General features: G+C 45.0%; 1 protein-coding gene across 5 annotated transcripts in view; it reads left to right on the top strand.

Moving 5' to 3' along the window:
* ANKRD6 (ankyrin repeat domain 6) overlaps positions 1-20,185 on the top strand; it is a 181,026-nt gene that overhangs the window by 138,425 nt on the left and 22,416 nt on the right. For 3 of the 5 annotated variants that reach the window (XM_028108056.2, XM_028108057.2, XM_028108054.2), the window contains exons 3-6: positions 6,746-6,844; positions 13,490-13,588; positions 15,440-15,538; positions 19,709-19,807. In XM_028108056.2, the coding sequence (XP_027963857.1) occupies positions 6,746-6,844; positions 13,490-13,588; positions 15,440-15,538; positions 19,709-19,807 (396 nt within the window). Of the gene's footprint in view, positions 1-6,745; positions 6,845-8,966; positions 9,261-13,489; positions 13,589-15,439; positions 15,539-19,708; positions 19,808-20,185 lie in introns of those variants that run through there. The other 2 variants (XM_088023917.1, XM_028108055.2) reach the window with 2 other exon arrangements.

The raw sequence follows: 20,185 nt of genomic DNA, 5'->3' as shown, positions 1-20,185 counted from the left end.
TATTACATTAATCTAACCTAAATTTTTCCCTGTAAACTGTTTCCCTTCAAGTGGGTAACATCTGTGCAACTGCCCACCTTGTAACAACCTCCAGTTAAGACAGTTTAATTGTTGTATTTCTTTGAGCTACTGAGTCCTGGTTCTTTCAACCTTGCCTCTCCTCTCTTCAGAGTTTCTAGCCTTTTTATTACTTTGGGTTATGCCCCAGGTCTCTGTATGACTTTGGTCATAGAATGGGTAAGCACAGCACCCTTTCTTCTCACTTTTTTTGTTGAGATACAATTGACATATAACATTATATTAGTTACAGGTAAACAATGTAATGATTCGATATTTGTATATATTGCCTTCTCACTCATCTCACTCATCCAGGCCTGCTCTGTTAGACCGAGCAGTTGACGGAGGGTTAGGGCTCATCATTCATGGGGCACGTATTGTCAGTCTGAAAAGCCTGCTCTCTTTACTATGGAAGATCCAGGATACCTAAGCACGATCAAAGAGCCAGGACCCAACCTCTGGATCCTGGCTAGGGTAATGAGTGACCAGAGTCATGGCCCCATGGAGTCTGTAGAAAAGGAGTCTTTCCAGGCTTCTATCCCTTGTGGTTCTCAAATGGTCCCTGGTCCCCCTCCCTGGGGCTCAGCCCTTCCTTAGGGGGTCTCTCCAATAAACACTCCCCTCTGCGTGGGATTGTCTGCCTGGGAGAAGGGTTAAGCACCTGCTGGGAACAAAACACCTCCACTTCCTTTCAAGGTGTATTTTAAGCTCATTACCTTTGGCTGGTCTCGGAGTCATCCCCTTTGGTAGGAGATCTTTATCTGAACAGGAATCCTCCTGGAATGCTCCCTGACAGAGCCCAGCCCCTCCAGCTGGGAGTTGGCCTCTTCAGAACGAGCAGCTTCATTCTGCCAGCCCTTCATGGTCACCTGTGAGTGTAATTTACAGGTCGCTTGCTGGAACAGGACTCTCTCCGCTGTCCCCATGCAGCAGTTCTGCTGGAAGTTGGGACCCACGGGGCTGACCTGCCAGAACAAAGTAGCACCCTAGAGCAGAGCCCCAGAGTCGTTGACACTGGGGCCCTTTTTTGTGGGTATTGCCTGGCAACATCTCAAGGCCCTTTGCTCTTTAGTTCCCCGGAAGTGGACGGGCGCTGAGTCCCTGTCTCACCCTGGTTAGATCAAGGAAAATGTGCGTTCCCTGCAGGGTCCTGTGACTTCTCATTCCTACTGGTCTCAGCTGGCCTCTTCTGATACCAGGGCAGATCGGAGCAACTGACACATTTAAAGCGTCCAAGGCAGGGGTTTATAACCTCTGGCTACACATTAGAATCACCTAGAACTTAAAAAAACACAGTCCTTTGGGGGTAAATTTTAGGTTTGTTTTTATTTTAAGATTTCAAGTAATTCTAATGTGCAAACAGCTTGAAAACCAGTGGTTTACATCAGTGGCTCTCAAAATGTCATCCCCTACTAGCAGCATCTGCCCCTCCTGGGAACTTGTTAGAAATGCAAATTCTTAGTCTCCACCCCAGACCTACTGAACCAGAAACTCTGGAAGGGAGGCCCAGATATCTGTCTTTTAATAAGCCATCCAAGAGATTCTGCTGCCTAATAAAGTTTGAGAACCACTCGTTTAAGGTATAATATATAAAAAGCAAGATAGTTATATGTGACCTATTGATATAACTATGCAAAAGCATCAGTAGAAAAGATGCACTGAAAAAGACTGGATAAAAATGATAATAGTTGTGGGGCACCTGGGTGGCTCAGTCAGTTAAGCATCCAACTCTTGGTTTTGGCTCAGGTCATGATCTCAGGCTCATGAGATTGCACCGTTCGTTGGGCTCCCTGCTCAGTGTGGAGCATGCTTGGGATTCTTTCCCTCTTCCTCTCTCTCCCGCTGCCCCTCCCCTCCCCTCCCCGCTTGAGAGCTCTCTCTCTCTCTCTCTCATAAATAAAATAAATGATAATAGTTTTGTTGGGTGGTAGAATTACAGATTTTTTATTTTCCAGATTTTTAGTAATGTCATTATATTGCTCACATACTCTTTTAAGAAGCAGAAACTCTGGGCTGTGGTGGTGCAGTATTTTAGTGTTTTATCCTGACAGGTGGGGTTGAGAGCATCACGAAGAATGTAGCTAGAGGAATGACTCCTGCTTGGACAGGCCCGACATGGCAGGTTCCACCTGAGGGCCTATAGCTTCCCTGGAGAGGATTATCCTGGCCCCTCTTTATCTTGTCCTGTAGTTCTCAGCCTGGGTCACTCATTAGAATCACTCAGGGAGGGTGTATAACCACAGATGCCTGGGCCCCACAACAGAGAGTGGAGTCAGAAACTCTGGTGAAGGGGCTCAAGCGTCAATATAGGTGGACGGACAAACAGACCAACCTGCCCAAGGGATTCGATGTATGGTGAGGATAGAAAACCTCTGTCCTTGTCCTTGAGATTCTAAGGAAACCAGGTCATTTCCATAGGTCATCATCTCGGAGTCTTGGGAGCTTCCTAACAGTGAGAGATGAAACGCCTCTGCCAGGAGAGAGCCCCCCACCACCGCCAGAAAGGGGGCAGCAGGTAGAATGGTGGGTCAGAACGTGGGGGCCAGAATCAGTTGGCTTAGGGGTGAACCCAGGCTCAAATTACCTGCTTTATGACACAGAAAAAGTGACAGGGTCCCTCCATGCCTCAGTTTTGTCATCTGTAAAATGGAAATTCCTCATCTTAAAAATAGTGCCTACCTCATAGGGTTGTGGGGAGGATTGAATGAGCTAATACATGTAAAATTCTTAAGATATCACATAGTAAGTATCCCATAAATGTTAGCTGCGGCTGTTTCTTCCTCTTGTCCTTATTATTAGTGGTCTCCTGAGCCCTCCAGAGCCCGGGTTGAGTTGAGTTAACTTGAACTAGTCATTGAACTGGGGGAGGTCCCAGGACAAACGGATGCTTCAAAAATTTCTTCCTCTTATCATTCATAGTTCACAGTCTTTTCTCCTTTTCCCATTTCTTTCATTGGCCAGTCCTACAGGCAGGAAGATGAGAGCAGTTGCACTCTGGAGTCTTAAGTCATTCAGAGACTCCTCTTAGGGTCAGTTATTATTTGCCCCCTCACACTTAGGGATTGCAGCCTTCTCCATGTCACTGTTGCACCTGCTTCAATACTTATGCAGCTCCTAGATGTATACACTTCCTCCGAGGGGCTGGGACATCCCAAAATCTGGAGTCTGCAGCGACCCCTAGACTCTCCATTTCTCTGAGGTCAAGCCTGGAATTGGAATTTGCTCCTGTGTCCCTGGTAGCCTCAGGCGCCTATGGTTGAGGAACACTGGCACCTCTTTGACATAGCCCCATTCCACCCCAGAGTCAACTTGGCTTCATCATTCGTGGAAGGCACAGTCCTGCCCTCAGGCGGATTATGGCCCAGTTGGAAGGAAAAGCCAGGGCCCAGGGTGACACTCAAAACAGAATGTGGTGGTTTCCTAAGAGGAAGCTCAGGTGCCGTGGGAACGGAGAAGATAAGCCAGGGAATGCTTCTTGGGGAATCAGAGAAGGCATAGTTTGGAGAAGGGCATTCCCTGGAAGAATGCCATCCAGCAGAGATGCAGAAACTGGAAACCATGGGCTATATTTCAAAATGGAAGTGGACAAGTGGATCAAAACTGACTGGCAGGAGGGGCGCCTGGGTGACTCAGTCAGTTATGTGTCCAACTCTTGATTTCAGCTCAGGTCATGAACTCAGGGTCATGAGATTGAGCTCTATGTCAGGCTCTGTGCTGAGTGTGGAGCTGAGTATGGAGCGTGCTTAAGATTCTCTTTCTCCCTCTGCCCAGCCCCCCTTAAAAAAAAAAGGGCTGGCCAGTAGGAACCTTGACCCTTCAGCTGGAGCCCATTTGGCTATCCAAGTGATCTGATTTCCAACCCTTCACCCAGGTCTGTTTGCCATTGAAAATATCCCACTGGTCTGTGCTAAGGCAAAGGAGCAGGGGTGTCAAAGAAGAGAGGGAACAGTTGGGGTATCTTCAGGGGTGAGGGCTGAGGACAGCTGGAGGGAAGGAAAACCCATCTTAGATGGTGGATATTACCTCATTTATCTTATTTCAAGTTTTTATGGGGTGGATAGTGGCGGCTATTCCTCTTTTATAGGTGAGAAAATGGGCTTAGGAGAGTGTTGTGCACAAAGTCACACCGTTGTTATTAGTCAGAGCCAGGATTTGAACTGGGCTTGTCAGGAGCCAGTGCCTCCAGCCTGCCCTTTCGCCACAGAGGGGATTTTCTGCTGACTTTGGATTGGGAAGGTGCCTCTAGTCCAGGCCCATCTTGTCAGTAATTTATAGATTCTAAAGCACCCTCCCGGGTGTGACCTCGTTTGAACCACAGCAGCATTTCCTTCTGCCTTCTGATTATTTGTGTTATTTGGGCAAACCCTTTTGCCTCCTTGGGCGTCCACGTCCAACCAGGCATATCTGGTTGCTGAGGAGGATGTTCCTCGGGCTCCCCTGACCTGACACCTGGAGACTCCTTGTCCTTTGTCCTCCTTCCAGGCTCTCTCCAGTGACTTCTCCCCATCAGGGTTTATATTTTCCAGTTGCTCAGAAGCACTTGGGTCCCACCATCCTGTCAGCCTTCCTAAAAGCACACGCATCTGTCTCCTCACAAACATGACGAACTTCCGTGTTTTATAATGCCTTAGAACCTTGGTGAAGGTGATTATCTGATGTCCTCAACAAGGACACGTGATGACAGATGGAGCCTGGGACCAGGCCCAGGGAGCGGAACCCGCTTAGTTGGCTCCATCTGATCGGCTGTGGACCTTTCACTGAAAGAATGAAGGTTAAGCAGTGTGCACTGAGACAATTGCTAGCCAAGGAAGGTCACTCCATCTTCTCTTAGACATTACCTTTTTAGGAAGACTTTTTATAGCCCACTTTCTTGGGAGTAACTTTTTTCTTAATTAAGAATTCTAATTTTAAAGTGAGCTCTGACCTCTTTCTTTACGGAATCATTCTAGTGCTTTGATTGCGTTTCATGGGTAGAAATTAAGATCCTTTATTGTCTGCTATCTCTGTTTTCCTCCAAGGCTAGGTACCCATGGCAAACTGACACTTTATGGAGATCATAAATGGGTGTATCCTGCTAGAATATCAATAAAGCTCTTTGGAAAGTTTTATTGAGGTGCTAGAAGGACGTAAGAGACTATTATCCCCTTAATAAGAGACCCATATGAGATGCAGAGGGTGTGTTTCAACATGGGTGGGAGCCATGGCTAAATGATTTTTGAAGCAGGAGGGAGAACATTTCTTCACAGTGAACTTGAGTGAGAAAGCAAAGGAAACATAATGTCTCCTTTAGAATTTGAGGAATTTGGAGTTTGGCAAGGTCAGTTCTCTGGATAGTTGATTTATACCGAAGAGAGTAATTCTGGGTGTTACTCCCGTGTCATAACCTCAGGAGGCTGTGTATTAGTTAGGGCTGTTGAAGGATGGTCAATAGGGCTGTGATCCAACAATAGGGCTACGAAGTCCCCCTCAGATGCACAGGGACATGTGCAACAAATGTGTTCTGCAAACCACTGAAAAGAACCTGGATGCCCATCAGTAGAGAATGTGTGAATAATGAATACATGAACCGAAACTACATGTGACAATATGAAAAAAAATCTATAAAAAATATAACATTGGACAAAAAAATTGCCAAGTGATAAAAAGTTTAATACTATTTATGTAAGGCTCTAAAGTAAGCAAAACAATGTTTAGTTATTATTTATAGCAATAAATGGATAGTAAAGTATAATTAATGGCAAAAGAATGAAGAATACCAAATTTAAGAATGGTTATCTCTGGAGCTGGAGGGAAATGAAATCTGGGAGGGGTTCACAAGGAACATCTATGGTGTTTTAAAGTGATTGGTGGGTATGTACATTTAAAATATTATTCATATTTTTGAATGGCTGAAATATGTTGTAATTTTAAAATTTGTTTTAAAAAAGGGAGAACCAAAATAAATAAATAAAAAATAAGTAAGTAAAAAAGGGAGAACCTATTCAAAGCTGTTTAACCAGTAGTTTCAGTTTTTAATAATTACTAACCAGATTTTTCTGAGCTGATTAGCTTGACCTCTTACTGTTCTCCTATCTTTTGCCCTATCCCAATTCATTGTGACCATTCCATCATGCTTGAGTATTAGCACCAGGGGGAAAATAAGAGAAAACATGAAACCCCTCATATTCCTACTTGTTTGTGGAGTGGGGAGTAGAAATTATGCACTGAAGGAAATCTTCACATTTTTAGCATATTTTATTCATTTATCACAATGCCAATAACAAAGGTTAACTGAGACAAACTTGAATTCTGAGTAAATATATAAGAATCTCCTGCCTAACTGAAGGGGAAGGGGGCTTCCACTATGTAAACCTTGCTCTAGGCCCCCACCCCCTCCAGAGCAGTGGTTATTTTTTTTTAAAGATTTATTTATTTAAAGATTTATTTTTTTTTAAGATTTATTTATTTATTTGTTTAGAGAGAGAGTGTGTGTGTGCATGAGCAGGGAAGGGGCAGAGGGAAAGGGAGAGAATCTCAAACAGACTCGATGCTGAGCACAGAGCCTGACGTGGGCCCAATCCCATGACCCTGAGATCATGATCTGAGCTGACACCAAGAGTCAGGAGCTCAACTGACAGCCACCCAGGCGCCCCCAGAGCAGTGGTTTTGATGTCCTATTCTGAAATAAGTGTTTGCTTTGCATTAACAGCATGGCCGGACCCCCCTTCATCTTGCTGCCAATAAGGGTCATCTTTCTGTGGTCCAGATCTTGCTGAAGGCTGGCTGTGACCTTGATGTCCAGGATGATGTGAGTAGAAGCCATATTCTATTGGGATGGGTTGTTAGGGGAGCTTGTCTGCCTAGAAATCCAGAGTATAGTGTATAGCCTGCTGTAATGTGGGAAGGTAGAAGATGCACTCCCAGCACTTTTTAGCTTCGTCTTGGTCCCCATGGTGGGAAGAACTTCCTCTTGAAGACCTGGGATCCATTCTAGGTACCAAGCTAGAGTTTGCAAGGGTGGGGTGGTTTTCCCATCATGGTTCATGTCCTATCTAGTATCATCCAAGTGTAGAGCCTCAAAGGGTATTTTGCCTATGTCCTGTCTCAGTGTGAAGGAGCACATGACATACACATACACCCAAGTGTGGGCAAGGCCTGTTGGAAATCTGTCATTGACCAAGCTTACCATTAGACAAAAAATAGGGCTGAAAAACTTAATTTTTTCCTCTTCTCACCTTGATTTCTCTTAGTGTACATTTAGTTAAAGAGGACCTGTCCAAAAGAAAAAACTGATATCATAGAATCCAAGAAAAAGGAAGTCTTGAAAGAATTCCCTCTGGTGCTATGCCTTTATTAAGACTCAGTCTCTGAGTCTCTTCATTCAGATTATCTAGAGAAAGACTCTGATTGGCTCCTTCTTTGGAGTCAAGTATCCATTTCTGAGTCAATCAACAGTGGCTGGGATGATGTCATGTAGCGCACAGGGTTGTCTTGGGTCTTTGGGGAAATAAATTCTCTAAGAGGAAGATATAGATAAGATTATGTAAATTGTCCTCCAATTAGTTATTAGGAAAAAGTCCTATGATAATGGGATTGGAAGCTATTTTCAGAAACTGTTTCTAATTTCAACTCTAATTTGTGTGGTAGGACTCTAAGAAATAAGAAATTTTGTGAGGAACACAAAATCTTGTAGAATTTGCACTTAACCATAATCTCTTCCTGACTCTCCTTGAATAACTGTGGTTACAGAGTGTTAATCAAATTTCAGACCCTCAGGTGTGCTAGGGTATAGGTTACCAAAGTGCTTCTAATTTTCTTTAGTCGTCTGTGTAATGTTCTAAAACTTGGCAGACACACAAGTGAGATGGACAGCATTTGTAAAGAAATAGCTAAATGTCATTGCTTTATGTACAGGCAGAAGGCTGTCCAGTATCATTCATAAATCTCTGGTTATATTTGGAACCTGTTGGGTCATCAAAAATGTTACTTTCAAAAGATGCTGGTTTAGCTTTTAGCTATTGATTTCTACTTTTGGTCATATTTTTTTCCCCACACTCTAAACTATCATAACATTCCTGATTATATATCATCTCCTTAGACGACAGGAATGAACATACAAGGAGAGAGAGAAGAGATTCTGACCACAGAAAAGGCAGAGCATTGAGTTTCTCGTACAGACATGTTGGGATGCATCTGGTCTTCTCTTTGCCTAATTAGAGTCCTCACTGGCCATTCTGGCAAGGCTACCATGCCAGGCATGTTAACGCATTCCTACCCAACTCCTGCCTCCGGTTTTGAGCTCCGAGAATCACTGTGTTCTCATACAGCAAAAGCCATGCTAACTTCCTAGAAGTTTATATCAGGCAAGGTAAGAAGTAAAATAGGAGTTTTCACAAGGTAGCCAAGGGGAGACATGTCAGCCGAAGGAAATTCAGCGCTACTTTCAGACAGGAACACCTTCATTTCATTTATTGGAATAATGTATTTTCTTGCATCTTTTCCCTGCCCTAATCAGACAGTGTGTACATTGCTTCTCCCTGATAGCTTAAATCAAGACAAAAACAAAACAAAAACACAGCAACAAAACAGTGTAAAAATGGTTGAGAAAGGAGAAGGTAGAATTGATCTTCACTCGTTCTGAAGCAATGCATTTGCCAGAATATTGTTCATGTCTCTCTTCTACATATTTATTGTGCCTGTTGGTGATCAGCTTTGAAATTTATGCAGGAATTCAAAGAAGAAAACTATGGGTGTTTTTTTTTTAAAGAAGCTGGGACGTTAATTATTGGAAAAAAATCAGTTCAGAAGTTACCTGTCTTGGATGATGGGTAGAAATAGAGAATGTTAATGTTGTGAAGAATTTACTCCTAACTTCATATTCTACAGATACATACCTTATGTCATGGTAAGGACTGAGAATTAGTTGAAGAATGACCTCCAGTGGCCTGGAATGGGATTATTATGAATTTCAGCCTGTGGAAACCAGTTCTTTAGAATATGCAACTCCAAGAGAAAATTCCCGCTTGCTTCCGGCCAATCCTGTCAACTCACATTGGACCTCTGATGCCATCTCTGATTGGTCCATGAGCAACCACACAGCCCCCACCTCAGAAATAGTCCAGGACCCCGTGGCCATGATAAAAGCCACGAAGGAAGAAAAAACTAAGAAAACCCAGAGAAGAAAGGCTAGCAAGAACCCTAGAAGATCAGAGAGAGAAAAAGAGGTCAGCAACTTGCTTTGCACACCTGCACCATTCTGGGCTTCCTTACAACATATCTGTCTGTGCCACCTGGGAGAGATTCCTCCTGAAGAGGGACGTGTTCCGCCTTAGCGGGACTCGGGTTTCTTCCATGAGCTTAGCTTCGGCATCTGTGTGCATTGTGCCCACCCTTTCTCACCATGTAGGAGAGAACACTAAAAGTATTTCGCAACAAAGATGGAGACCTCAGAGGTTCCAAACTCCTTAGATTCCATACGTGAGAAACACTGAAGTCAGAAAAATTGAGAGATTGGCAGTTCATGCACTTTGCAAACAGGTCAGCATGTTCCAAACCGAAGTGCCAAACTGCAAGGTGGCTGGCTCTCTGCGTTTCCAGCTGCAGTGTTTTTCCTTTTGCATCTTTGTAGTTAATCATTCCACAAATATTTCTTGGGTGCCTGTAGTGGCCATGGCATTGTACTAAAGCACTCAGCTAGGGGATGCCATCAAGAGGCAGCTGATCTTTTTTAAGGCCTGCCAGACTGAGGTTCATTGATTTCACGGGGTGGAAACAGCTTGGAGTTAAGTGCAAAGAGCCTTGACAGTTTGAATTTGGGCCTAACCACACTACCCCGAATTAGCTGGTTATCCTCGGCTAGACACTGAACAGCACTGAGCCTTCGTTGTTGTTTTTTTTTTAATCAATAAAATGAGAATTAGATGCCACTTAGAGTATAGTAGAGGGTCAATATTTACTGAACAAACAACTATCGAATGCTGTTAAGAGTGTCATACCTTTTGCAGCATTCTTTTTTCAAAGTTTCAGAATTTCATGATGTATTTAGATAATATAGAAATAAGGATTATGTCAAAGTTGCTGCCGGGGTCTGCTAATAAGTATGTATTGAGGACACGTTTTGTTGTTTTCTATGTCCTATTTCAAAGAGGAAATGTTTCGGGGCACCTGGGTGGCTCAGTTGGTTGGGTGTCTGCCTTCAGCTCAGGTCATGATCCCAGAGTCCTGGGATTGAGCCCCACGTTAGGCTCCCTGCTCAGCGGGGAGCCTGCTTCTCACTCTCCCTCTGCCTGCCTCTCTGCCTACTTGTGCTCTCTCTCTCTGTTAAATAAATAAATAAAATATTAAAAGAAAAAAAAGAGGAAATGTTTCCAAGGTACATTTTATAGGAGGAAAGTTGATTCCCAGGTAACTGGCCCTGTTTCAGTTGAGGGTCTCGGGTGCTCGATTGGGTTGTGTTCTGGGGAAGAGTAGCCCTGAGATAGATAGCCCAGGCTGGCCCTTTGCTTATGTGTTTCATGTCTCTTTGAGTGGCCTTCGACTCTCATCTTGGTAACTTTGGAGTGGCTGGTGTTTATAAGCCAGAGAAATTGTCTTCCTCAGTCCTCCAGAACTGTCCCATTCAGTGTTTGCAAAGCTAATGGCACGGCTCAAGGACAGCCACTTGCAGTGGGGAAAGGCTGATGTTGGCCTTCTCAGCAGTGTTTATCTGATGAGGCCAGGACCCGGGCTCGGAGTGAGGCCTCTGAGGGCAGTGAAGATGGAGGGGAAGTGGTGGTCTGGAGACAGGCAGTGCCTCTAAAAGTCTCTGCAAGAGACACCTGTCCCAGTGGCTCAGGACAGTCTGTGTTCTCACTGTAGTCTCACCAAGTTGTTAGATCTCCTTGAGTCTTGTTAATCCGTCTGGAAATTTACTTTTAAAGGCTAAACCAAAAGTTAGATTTAGCTTCTTTCGTTGAACTAGAGTTTCACAAAGGAAAAGACCTCTGTAGGGAAGCAAAAACAGATGATTCATGCCAAGAGCAAGTAATAAATAATAGTGATGTTCTGGCTCCAAAGCTGCTTGAACTCGTGATTTAGGGGTAGCTTGTGAAACATGATAAAACACTTGACCTGCAACATGGCTTAGGCTAGATTGTGCTCTACCCAGCAAGGCCCCTCGTGCAAAGACTCAGAAGAGTGACCGACATGACCCATGAGTTCCGGGCTTTGTGCACAACACAGATGCACAACACAGATCGAATGGTTAAGTTCCGTTCTGTGTCAAGGTTGTTATCATCAGTCCAAGGAGTGCTGATCTGAGTGCTGGCAGTCTGTGGGAATTAAAGCCCCATCAGTATTTACCCCTAGAGAATGAGCTGCAGTCTCCCCTTCTTGCCGAGACCAGAGCGCCATCTTTCACATCAGGTCATAAATTGCACTTCAGGCCCATTTTGGGAAAACCTGTCACCATTCTGAGGGGGAAATGGCAATTGTGGGAATTCTTATTGAAATTTTTAAAAGTTAAGACTTGGGCAGTTTCTCAAAGGATGACTTGTTTGGGCATAGTGTATGTCATCTGGAAACACTTCCTAGGATGTTTGAGGTGAATGTGTAATGGCTTGACGTGCCTCCTGCACCCCACATCCAGTGGCCACGTTCCTCTTGTGACTGCAGACGCGCAGAAAGGGTTCTCTTTGAGTAAGGGGTCTCTGGGAAGGTGGACAAGAAGAAAACCCAGTCTAAACCTAATGTCTAATGGGAATAATGGCTTATGATGCCAATGGGGAGGGTTCATGATAGAAATGCTGTGGGCAGTGAATCAGTTATAATACTGGAGCTGGATGTGCTGACCCATCACTGTGGAAATCCCTTACATTCTACACATGAACAGTGAGAAAAGATTCTGAGACGTGGACAATCCCATTATTGGTATATTGTTACAGCTTAGACTTTTAATAAATAGCAGTTTTTCCTGTGGCTAAACTTATATTTGTTAAATATAAAAAGTAGGAAACTATTTAAAAGTATAAGGAAGAAAATAAAAATCACTTCCCCTCATGGACTTTTAAAGGGAGTTTTTTAGCTTTAAGAAAGTGAATTTGAGTTTTAAATAGCATTAAGTGTTTTATTGTGATAAAATGCATATAACATAAAATTTACCATTTTAACCATTTTTAACTGTACAGTTTAGTGGCATTAAGTACATTTGCATTGCTGAACAACCATTATGACCATCCATCTCCAGAATTTCTGTTTGGATTAAGTGATTTTAACGTGCATTGTTGTTTGTTCTAGATTCCAGGGTGTTTAGTAAGTAGAATCAGTACTTCATTAAGGCGATTCATAAGTAGCAGTGTATCCCCCTTAAAAAAATCTCCATATTTTTTGTCTTATAATAGTCTCTCTTTCCTCTCTTGGGCTAAAGATGAGGGATGCCCCACGGTGTGTCCTTTGCCCCTCTGGTGCTCCACCAGAACATTTTTAGGCAGAACTCTTACCAACCAAATCATAGAACCCAAGAAGGGAAGGGACAGAACTTAGGGAGCATCCACCCCTCCTTTACAGGTAAAGAAACTGAGGCCCAACGAAATGACAGGTGTCTCCCAAAACTGTGCAAGATGCATATCTCCTGTCCCCCTTGCCCTGCACCTCTCCCTTCCTACCAGAAGTTTTCCACACTGTTCACCTATCTCCCCATTTCAGTTTGGACCCCAGGCTAGACTTAATTTGTTTCGACTTGATTTCCTGAGTACATGTCAGAGATGAGATGTGCTCTTAGAAACTTCAGAACTCTCTCTTTTCTTGACCATCTTACTTTCAATTGCAGCTAGGGGAAAGAGTCAAGTTCCCTTTGGTGCCCTGATGGAGAAGGAGAAGATCAGCAATCCCCAGCATCTGATCATAAAGAAAATGCAGTATAAATCAGTGAGGATGCTGTCATGAAATATCAGAATAGGCTTCGTAGACTTATGCAGTGATAGTCCCTGGAGTCTTCAGATGACATGGCATAAATCTCTACATTACCCTCAGCCCATATAAGTCAATCAACAAATACACACCTGTCATCAAATCGTTGAGTGTTGCTAGCTGACTTAGCCAGATAGTGATTCCTCTGAAAGAGAGCAGGCAACTAGAGGACTCAGGAGGGAGTAAAGATCGATGGTTTAACTGCACAGCACACACAGTCTAGCTCTCAGACCCACTTTCCAGATGTGACAGTCATAATCTCTGAACACTGCCATTCCTTGAGGCGGCAGGTAAGTGCCTGACCCTCATTCTAATGTCAGCTCTGAAGTCATTCTGTGGTCGGTCTAAGGTTCCTACTGAGTTTGGGAACAAAAGAGCTCTGCCTGGCATGGTGGCCGGTCTGCTCCGATTGAGGACAGGAGATGTCCCTGTGTCAGAAGAGCGCAGAGTGGTGCAGGGCAGGGCTGGGAGAGCTGACTGATGTTCCTGCCAACATGTCACTCTGCAGGGGGATCAGACCGCCTTGCACCGGGCCACAGTGGTGGGGAACACGGATGTCATCGCGGCGCTCATCCAGGAGGGCTGTGCTCTGGACCGCCAAGACAAGGTGACGTGGGACATGTCCGCCTGAGGACCCTGCTTCGGGAGCTTGTGACTGTTCAATGTTATCATTCCTGAGTCCTATCACTCATGCTTTAACAGGATAAAATCAGCCCAACTTTCTTTTGAAACAGTATCTAATATCCCAACAAATTGTATTTTTTTAAATCCTTCCTCCTGTTCTGTGGCAGCAGTGGGCAACCACATAAATATAAATGGTAAAGAAAAAAACTCTAGAAATAATGACCTGTGGAGGCCTGGATGGGGGAAAGGATGTGCCCTGGACTCAAATTAACTTGCTCACTTGACTTAAAAAAAAAAATAGAATTTGAAATATATTGGGAGGAAAAAAATGAGCAAAATCAACTCTTTAAGAAATCCCAATGATATATTTTATATTAATCGTTGCTTTTAAATCGTTAATCTTAAAACAGGGAACTTTGTAATTAAGTGCAGTTTGGTCTCTGTTTACTTTTGTAGACAACTTTTTAACTCAAGTGTCCCATATATACAGAAAAATGTGCAAATTATAAGCATGCAGTTCAGTGAGTTTTCACTAACTGAGCACATCTTTGTGAGCCCCCAGATCAAGAAGCAGATCATTAGCAGCATGCCAGAAGCCCCCTCACAAGCATCCCCATCCAGTCACTTTTCCTTCTGCTTCCTGCTGTGTGCAGTCAGTCCCCCAGGCCAGCCCACACATGGCCACTACTGTTCCCAGCACCACCCCATTCCCTGGCCTTTCAGACCCTACCTAGCCTCCTCCTTATGGGTGTTGGTGCCATTCAGCCAGTCTCGTGGTATGGACGACGAAGAGCCAAAGCCAGTGCCTGGACGTGCACGGACACCGCACCTGCCCTGCCCCCAGCCCTGCTCCACGCTCTGACCTGGAACAGCACACGTGCGGTCTCTCCACCTCTCCTCTGCATGCTTCTCCCTCCCTATAACCCCAGCCCTCTCAGCCCTACTGCACTCACTTCACTGCACTTCATATTTCTATCGTAGGAGGTTAAGCAAATACCAGCTGTGTGTGTTAATTGGTTGGTTTTTATTTAAAAAGCCACATATTGAGGACACTTGTTTATCTTCTTTACAAGTCACTGTTGTCTCAATGTCTGTTTATTTGTTTTGGTCCCTGAGACTTTGGATTAAACTGGGTGAGATTAAATTTGGGGGAAGAAAAAGAGAGGAGGAATCTGCCTATCCAGCCCTTGGGCCCGGCAGCTTATGAAGCTGGACTCTTCATTTGCCGGATCTTTGCAGGATTCTCTCTGGGGCCAGGAGCAGAGCAGAGGAGACCCCAGGGGTGATGGAGGTGGGAAGGAATGAACATCTTGTCGATGTTGTTTTCTGTTAAATGTGACTGTGGATGAGCCTTTCTCAACTGGGGTTCCCGGAGAGATTTAAGCACTAATGCCTTAAGGCATCTATTGTACATCATAAATCTAAAATGGTACTTGCTGGGGTGCCTGGGTGGCTCAGTCGTTTAAGCATCCAACATGATTTCAGCTCAGGTCATGATCTCGGGGTAATGGGATCAAGCCCCGAGTTGGGCTCCATGCTGGGGGTGGAGCTTGCTTAAAATTCTCTCTCCCCCTCTTCCTCTGCCCCTCCCCGCCAAAAATTGTAAAAAAATAAAATAAAATAAAATAAAATGGTACTTGTTATGTACCATTTCTGGGAGAATGGAGAAACTAGCCACTGAAATCATTTTCTGGGCTCTGTGGTTCCTATGAGAAGCCCCATTTGAGAAAGGACCTGTGATGCGTACCCTAGAAATACACTGTGATGTATTGATTCTAATGAGATGAATTAGGTCTTGGGTAATGTGCTTTCTGTCTCCGTATGTGTTCCTCAGGACGGGAATACGGCCCTACACGAAGCATCCTGGCATGGTTTTAGCCAGTCAGCCAAACTGCTCGTTAAAGCAGGAGCCAATGTGCTTGCCAAGAACAAGGTGAGGCCCAACAGGTGCTAGAACTCTCCGTTCACAGGTGGGGATGGCTGCAGGCTGTTGTCCCTGTGTGAGCCTCCTTACTGAGCGAAGCGAGAGCTCGGGGGACCAGGGGAAATGAAACATAATCTCCGTGGTGAGCAAGAGAACCTACTAGAGTGGCTTTGACTTCCTCTGAATTCTCCTGGCTCTCACCACTTTCCCATTGGTTTATCCAGGTGTGGTTTGGCAAGCAGCCCTGTCCTCCTGCAGACGGGGAGAAGCCAGCAACACCTCTTTTCCCGCATTTTCCTGTCTCCCCTCCAGTCACTCATCATGTCTCATCCCCTTCCTTCTGTGCTCATTATTAATGAATGCATCTCTGGATTACTGCAGAAACCTCACAGCAGATTGGCCAGCTTGCTTAGTCCCTTCTTCATCCTGCTCCTTCTCTGCTCAGAAACCTTCCAGGAAAGCTCCCCAGCCTGATGCTGTCTTAGGCCTCCCTGGAGTGGCCTCAGTCTATGTCTGCAGCCTCTTCCCTGAGCCTTTCCCAGTACGTGCCTCGTGTGCTACCAGAGTGGGCTCATCGTCCCTCCTGTTGCCCGCTCCCTTTGGGGAAGGCTGCTCCTCCTATCTGCCTATCCAACCCGGGTTCCCAGGGCAGTGGCCTCTCCCTCCCCAAAGGCCCATCAGGCTCTTTCCTGCAGAGCTCCCTTGGCACTCCACACAGCTTTGTGCTGTCATTTACTGGTTAAATGTTTCTCATGGAAGCGCCTGGGTGGCTCAGTCGTTAAGCGTCTGCCTTCGGCTCAGGTCATGATGCCAGGGTCCTGGGATCGAGCCCCGCATCGGGCTCCCTGCTCAGCAGGAAACCTGCTTCTCCCTCTCCCACTCCCCCTGCTTGTGTTCCCTCTCTCACTGTGTCTCTCTCTGTCAAATAAATAAATAAAATCTTAAAAAAATTTTTTTCTCATGGTTCCCTCATGGGACAACAGCTGGAGGAAAAGAAGCAAGCCATGCATTGTAGTATCTCCAGTAATGCCCGAGTCACTGCAAACTGGTGGCTGCTTCATTTCTTCAAAGTGGTATATTGTCCGGAACATGAGTTGTAGGTGGACCCATGTTGTATCTTAGATCCTAGAACTCTGAGAAGTAGGTGGTTCCCAGTTAATGGATAGGGAAGCCTGAGCTGGGAGCCAGTAGTCTCAACAAAGGCACACAGGTAGGGCCATAAACTAGCCTGAGTCCGTCTGCTCCACCACACTGCCTCCTATCCTGTATGGGGCCCTGAAGGTATTGTGGAAAGCCACAAGGTCTCTCTAGATAGAACAGGAGTGACTGTCAGAAGCAAAGGTAGGGGCTAACCCAGAAAAGGACTTCTACGTTCTGCACCAGCCACATCCTCTGGCGAAGCCTCTAAAAAGGCCCTCCCCTCTGCCCCCACCTTTACTGAGGTATAACTGACAAATAAAATCGTAAGATATTTAAAATGTACAAAGTGATGATTTGATATATGTATATGTTGTGACAGGATTGCCCTCGTCGGGTTAATGAACACCCCCCTCACCTCACATGTTTACACTTTCTAAAAAATTTTTGATGTAAACATTTCAGTTCTATCCTTTGTATACAGTTTACCAACTATAGTCACCATGTTTTATGTTAGACAATACTCGTAACTGAAACTTTGTATCCTTTTACCAACCTCTCCCTATTTTCCCCACCCTCCACGTGTAAGTGATACCATACAGTATTCTCTCTCTGGCTTATTTCATTTAACATAATGTGCTCTAGGCTCATGCATGTCACAAATGATAGAATTTCTTTCCTTTTTTGAGGTTGGATGATATTCTGTTGTATAAGAGCATTCTGTTGTATAAGAACTTAATGAGTATATCAGCCCCTGTCTGGGAGATAAGTACTCATTACTCAGGATGGAAAAATGCCTGCTACGCATATCTACCTAGGTCACATTTTCTAAATGTCAGCTTCTGAGGCATAATCCATATACAATAAAGTTCAGCCTTCTTAGGTATATTGTTGTATGAGTTTTGACAAATGTATACAGTTGTGTAACCACCTCCATAATCAAGATATAGAATGTTTCCATTGCCCCGGAGACTTCCTTTGTGCCCCTGGGTGGCAATCTCCCACCCACCCACCACTCCCAGCTCTTGGCAACCACCGATCTGCTTTGCCTTTCCCAGAACATCATATAAATGGAATCAGAGTATGCAGCATTTTGTGCCTAACTTCTTTCCCTTCATGTTTTTGAGAGTCCTCCATGTTGCTACATGTGAGATCAGTTCATTCCTTTTTATTGCCAAGTAAGAGTCCAGTGTATGAACATACCATCATTTGTGTATTCTAATCCACGGTTTTGGATTTTCTCGATCCAAATGTTTTTCAGCATAATTGATATTTTCTTATTAGCAAAGCAATGTTCGGTGTATAGTTCCAGAACCATCAGATTCCTTTTATTTCACCCATTTATTCAACACATTTAATAACTCCCACGAAACCAACACCTTTGAGACAACCTACTGCCAGGGCAGTAAGAATTACACCAAGCCAGGCGCTGAGCCCTTGCACAGAAGACGGAGTGTTTAAAATGTGGGCTGATCCTCCGTTTTTGAGAGCTAAGCTAGCAGTGGCTCTCTACTTGTTTGTGCTTTCAAATCTCCTGGAAAACTATAAACAAAAACAAAAGTGGGGGGGCGACAAACTCACCTGGTGACTGGGCCTCAGGTGACAGGCTGTCCTGGTTTTCCCTGGGCGAGGGGTTTCCCGGAGTTTGGGACTTTTGGTGCTGAGACCTGAACTGCCCAGACTCCACCCCCGGGCTGAGTAAATCAGAGTCCCTAGAAGGGTTGCAGCTGAGCACCAGTAGTCTTAAAATCTCCCCCAGGTGATTCTTTGGTGCAGTGGAAGGTTGATAACCCCCGAGTTCACCAAACGCTCAGGCCTATAACCTTCACGTTCCTTGGAGGGAGCAGTGAGGAAGAAAGATTCTACCCAGGCTACTTAGAGCTAAGGGTATGAGAGGGGAGGTAAGTGAACCAGAGACATACAGTTTTCCTCCGTGTGGTTTTTTGTTTTTCGTTTTTTTTTTTTTAAATAAAACTCATTCCTCTTCAAGAGGTGAGAAATAGAACATCCATGAGTATGGGCAGACAGTGCCATGGGATCCAGATCCGGGGCAAGGAAAAGCTGTGGGCAGGCAGTGAAATAGCTCTGAGCCCATACAGTTGCAGTCCTGACCCAGCTTTTTAGCTCGGCCCACCAATCTCTGAACTTATAGACTTAACCTCCTGTTTGCTCCTAGGCTCTCTCAGACTAACACCACATCTCCTCTTGTGCTGTCTGCTTTTCTTGTGACTTTTATCGGCAGCCTTGCAGGCACCGTCTGCACTTTTTTAAAAAGTTCTGTTTATGTCATGAATTCTTTCTGTAACATTGCTATGGACGTGATTCTGACCCTTGGTTGTCACTGTAAAATGGCATATTGGTGGTGGAGCCCAAAAAGCAAGAGGGTCTCCATCTGTATGGTAAGCGGTGGACGTAATCGTATTGCCTGCTGTGTGGGTACCTTGTCCATAGTTCAAATTTTGATGTTTCAAGGAAAACACAAGAATGGAAGGTTTCCAAAGGCGTACAAGTTAAATCTCAGTTATCTGCACTCACAGGAAGGGGCCTCTTTTGCCTTTACTCCAGTGGTGGAGTATCGTAACCACAGCTGTTATCTGTGTTGGGCAGGAAGGATGCAGTCCTTTCCGAAAGGAGTGCAACGTACTGCACGCGCACGGCATTTTGCCATTAAGTAAATACCCTCTCACAGGCACTCCGAATTAATCCTCACAGCCTCAGGAAGTAGGGGTCACACTCCATTTTACAGGTAAGGAATTCCAGACTGAGCATTTTAAGAGTCTTGACCAGTGACTTTCAGCTAGGAAGTGGCAGAGCCAAGGCTTTGTGGCCGATGGGACTCTTGCGCCTGTCTGGATTCCACATTAACTGTTCTTGCCACTGAAACCCCTCTGCTGGGGTCACCAGTCAGGGAGCAGAGAATGTGAGCATTGACTTTTTTTTTTTCTTGCAAGTATCTATCACCCCTCTGCAAAGCCTGCCTCATGCAGGTCAGCCGAGAAGCATGTTGCTAACGTGTCCTCCCTTCTCTTGCCTCTCTCCAAGGCAGGGAACACCGCTCTGCACCTGGCCTGCCAGAACAGCCACTCCCAGAGCACTCGCGTCCTCCTGCTGGGCGGGTCCCGGGCCGACCTCAAAAATAATGTGGGTGAACAAATCCGGCTTCTCTCGCGCTCTCCTGTGTCACCTTGAAAAGTAACCCTGAAAGCATACTTGAGTATTAACACCTAGAAAATGAAACTGAAAATGGGAAAAGTATTTGGGGACTGTCTGTAAAGTACTTTCTTTTTTGCTACGCCCTAAGGGGTCGGCCAGGGGGCAGGAGAAGAGGACTCAAAAGATTCAAACGCTGCTCTTCTCCCATCCTTTCCCCCTCGCTCCTCAGCATGGGTTTGTTTCAACATTTTTCATAGCATGTGCTGGCAAATGAGTCCAGGAAACCTCTGCCCACGTAGTGTTATGCAGTTAGCAAACGGCAGACGATGCCGTCCAGGGGAGATCCTCTGATGCCTGTGTCTACAA

Source organism: Eumetopias jubatus, unplaced genomic scaffold, assembly GCF_037043125.1.
Source record: "Eumetopias jubatus isolate StellerSeaLion01/CBP00866 unplaced genomic scaffold, mEumJub1_p1.0 scaffold_6, whole genome shotgun sequence".
NCBI classification, from domain to species: Eukaryota; Metazoa; Chordata; class Mammalia; order Carnivora; family Otariidae; genus Eumetopias; species Eumetopias jubatus.
This window is presented reverse-complemented; position numbering and strand designations above follow the sequence as displayed.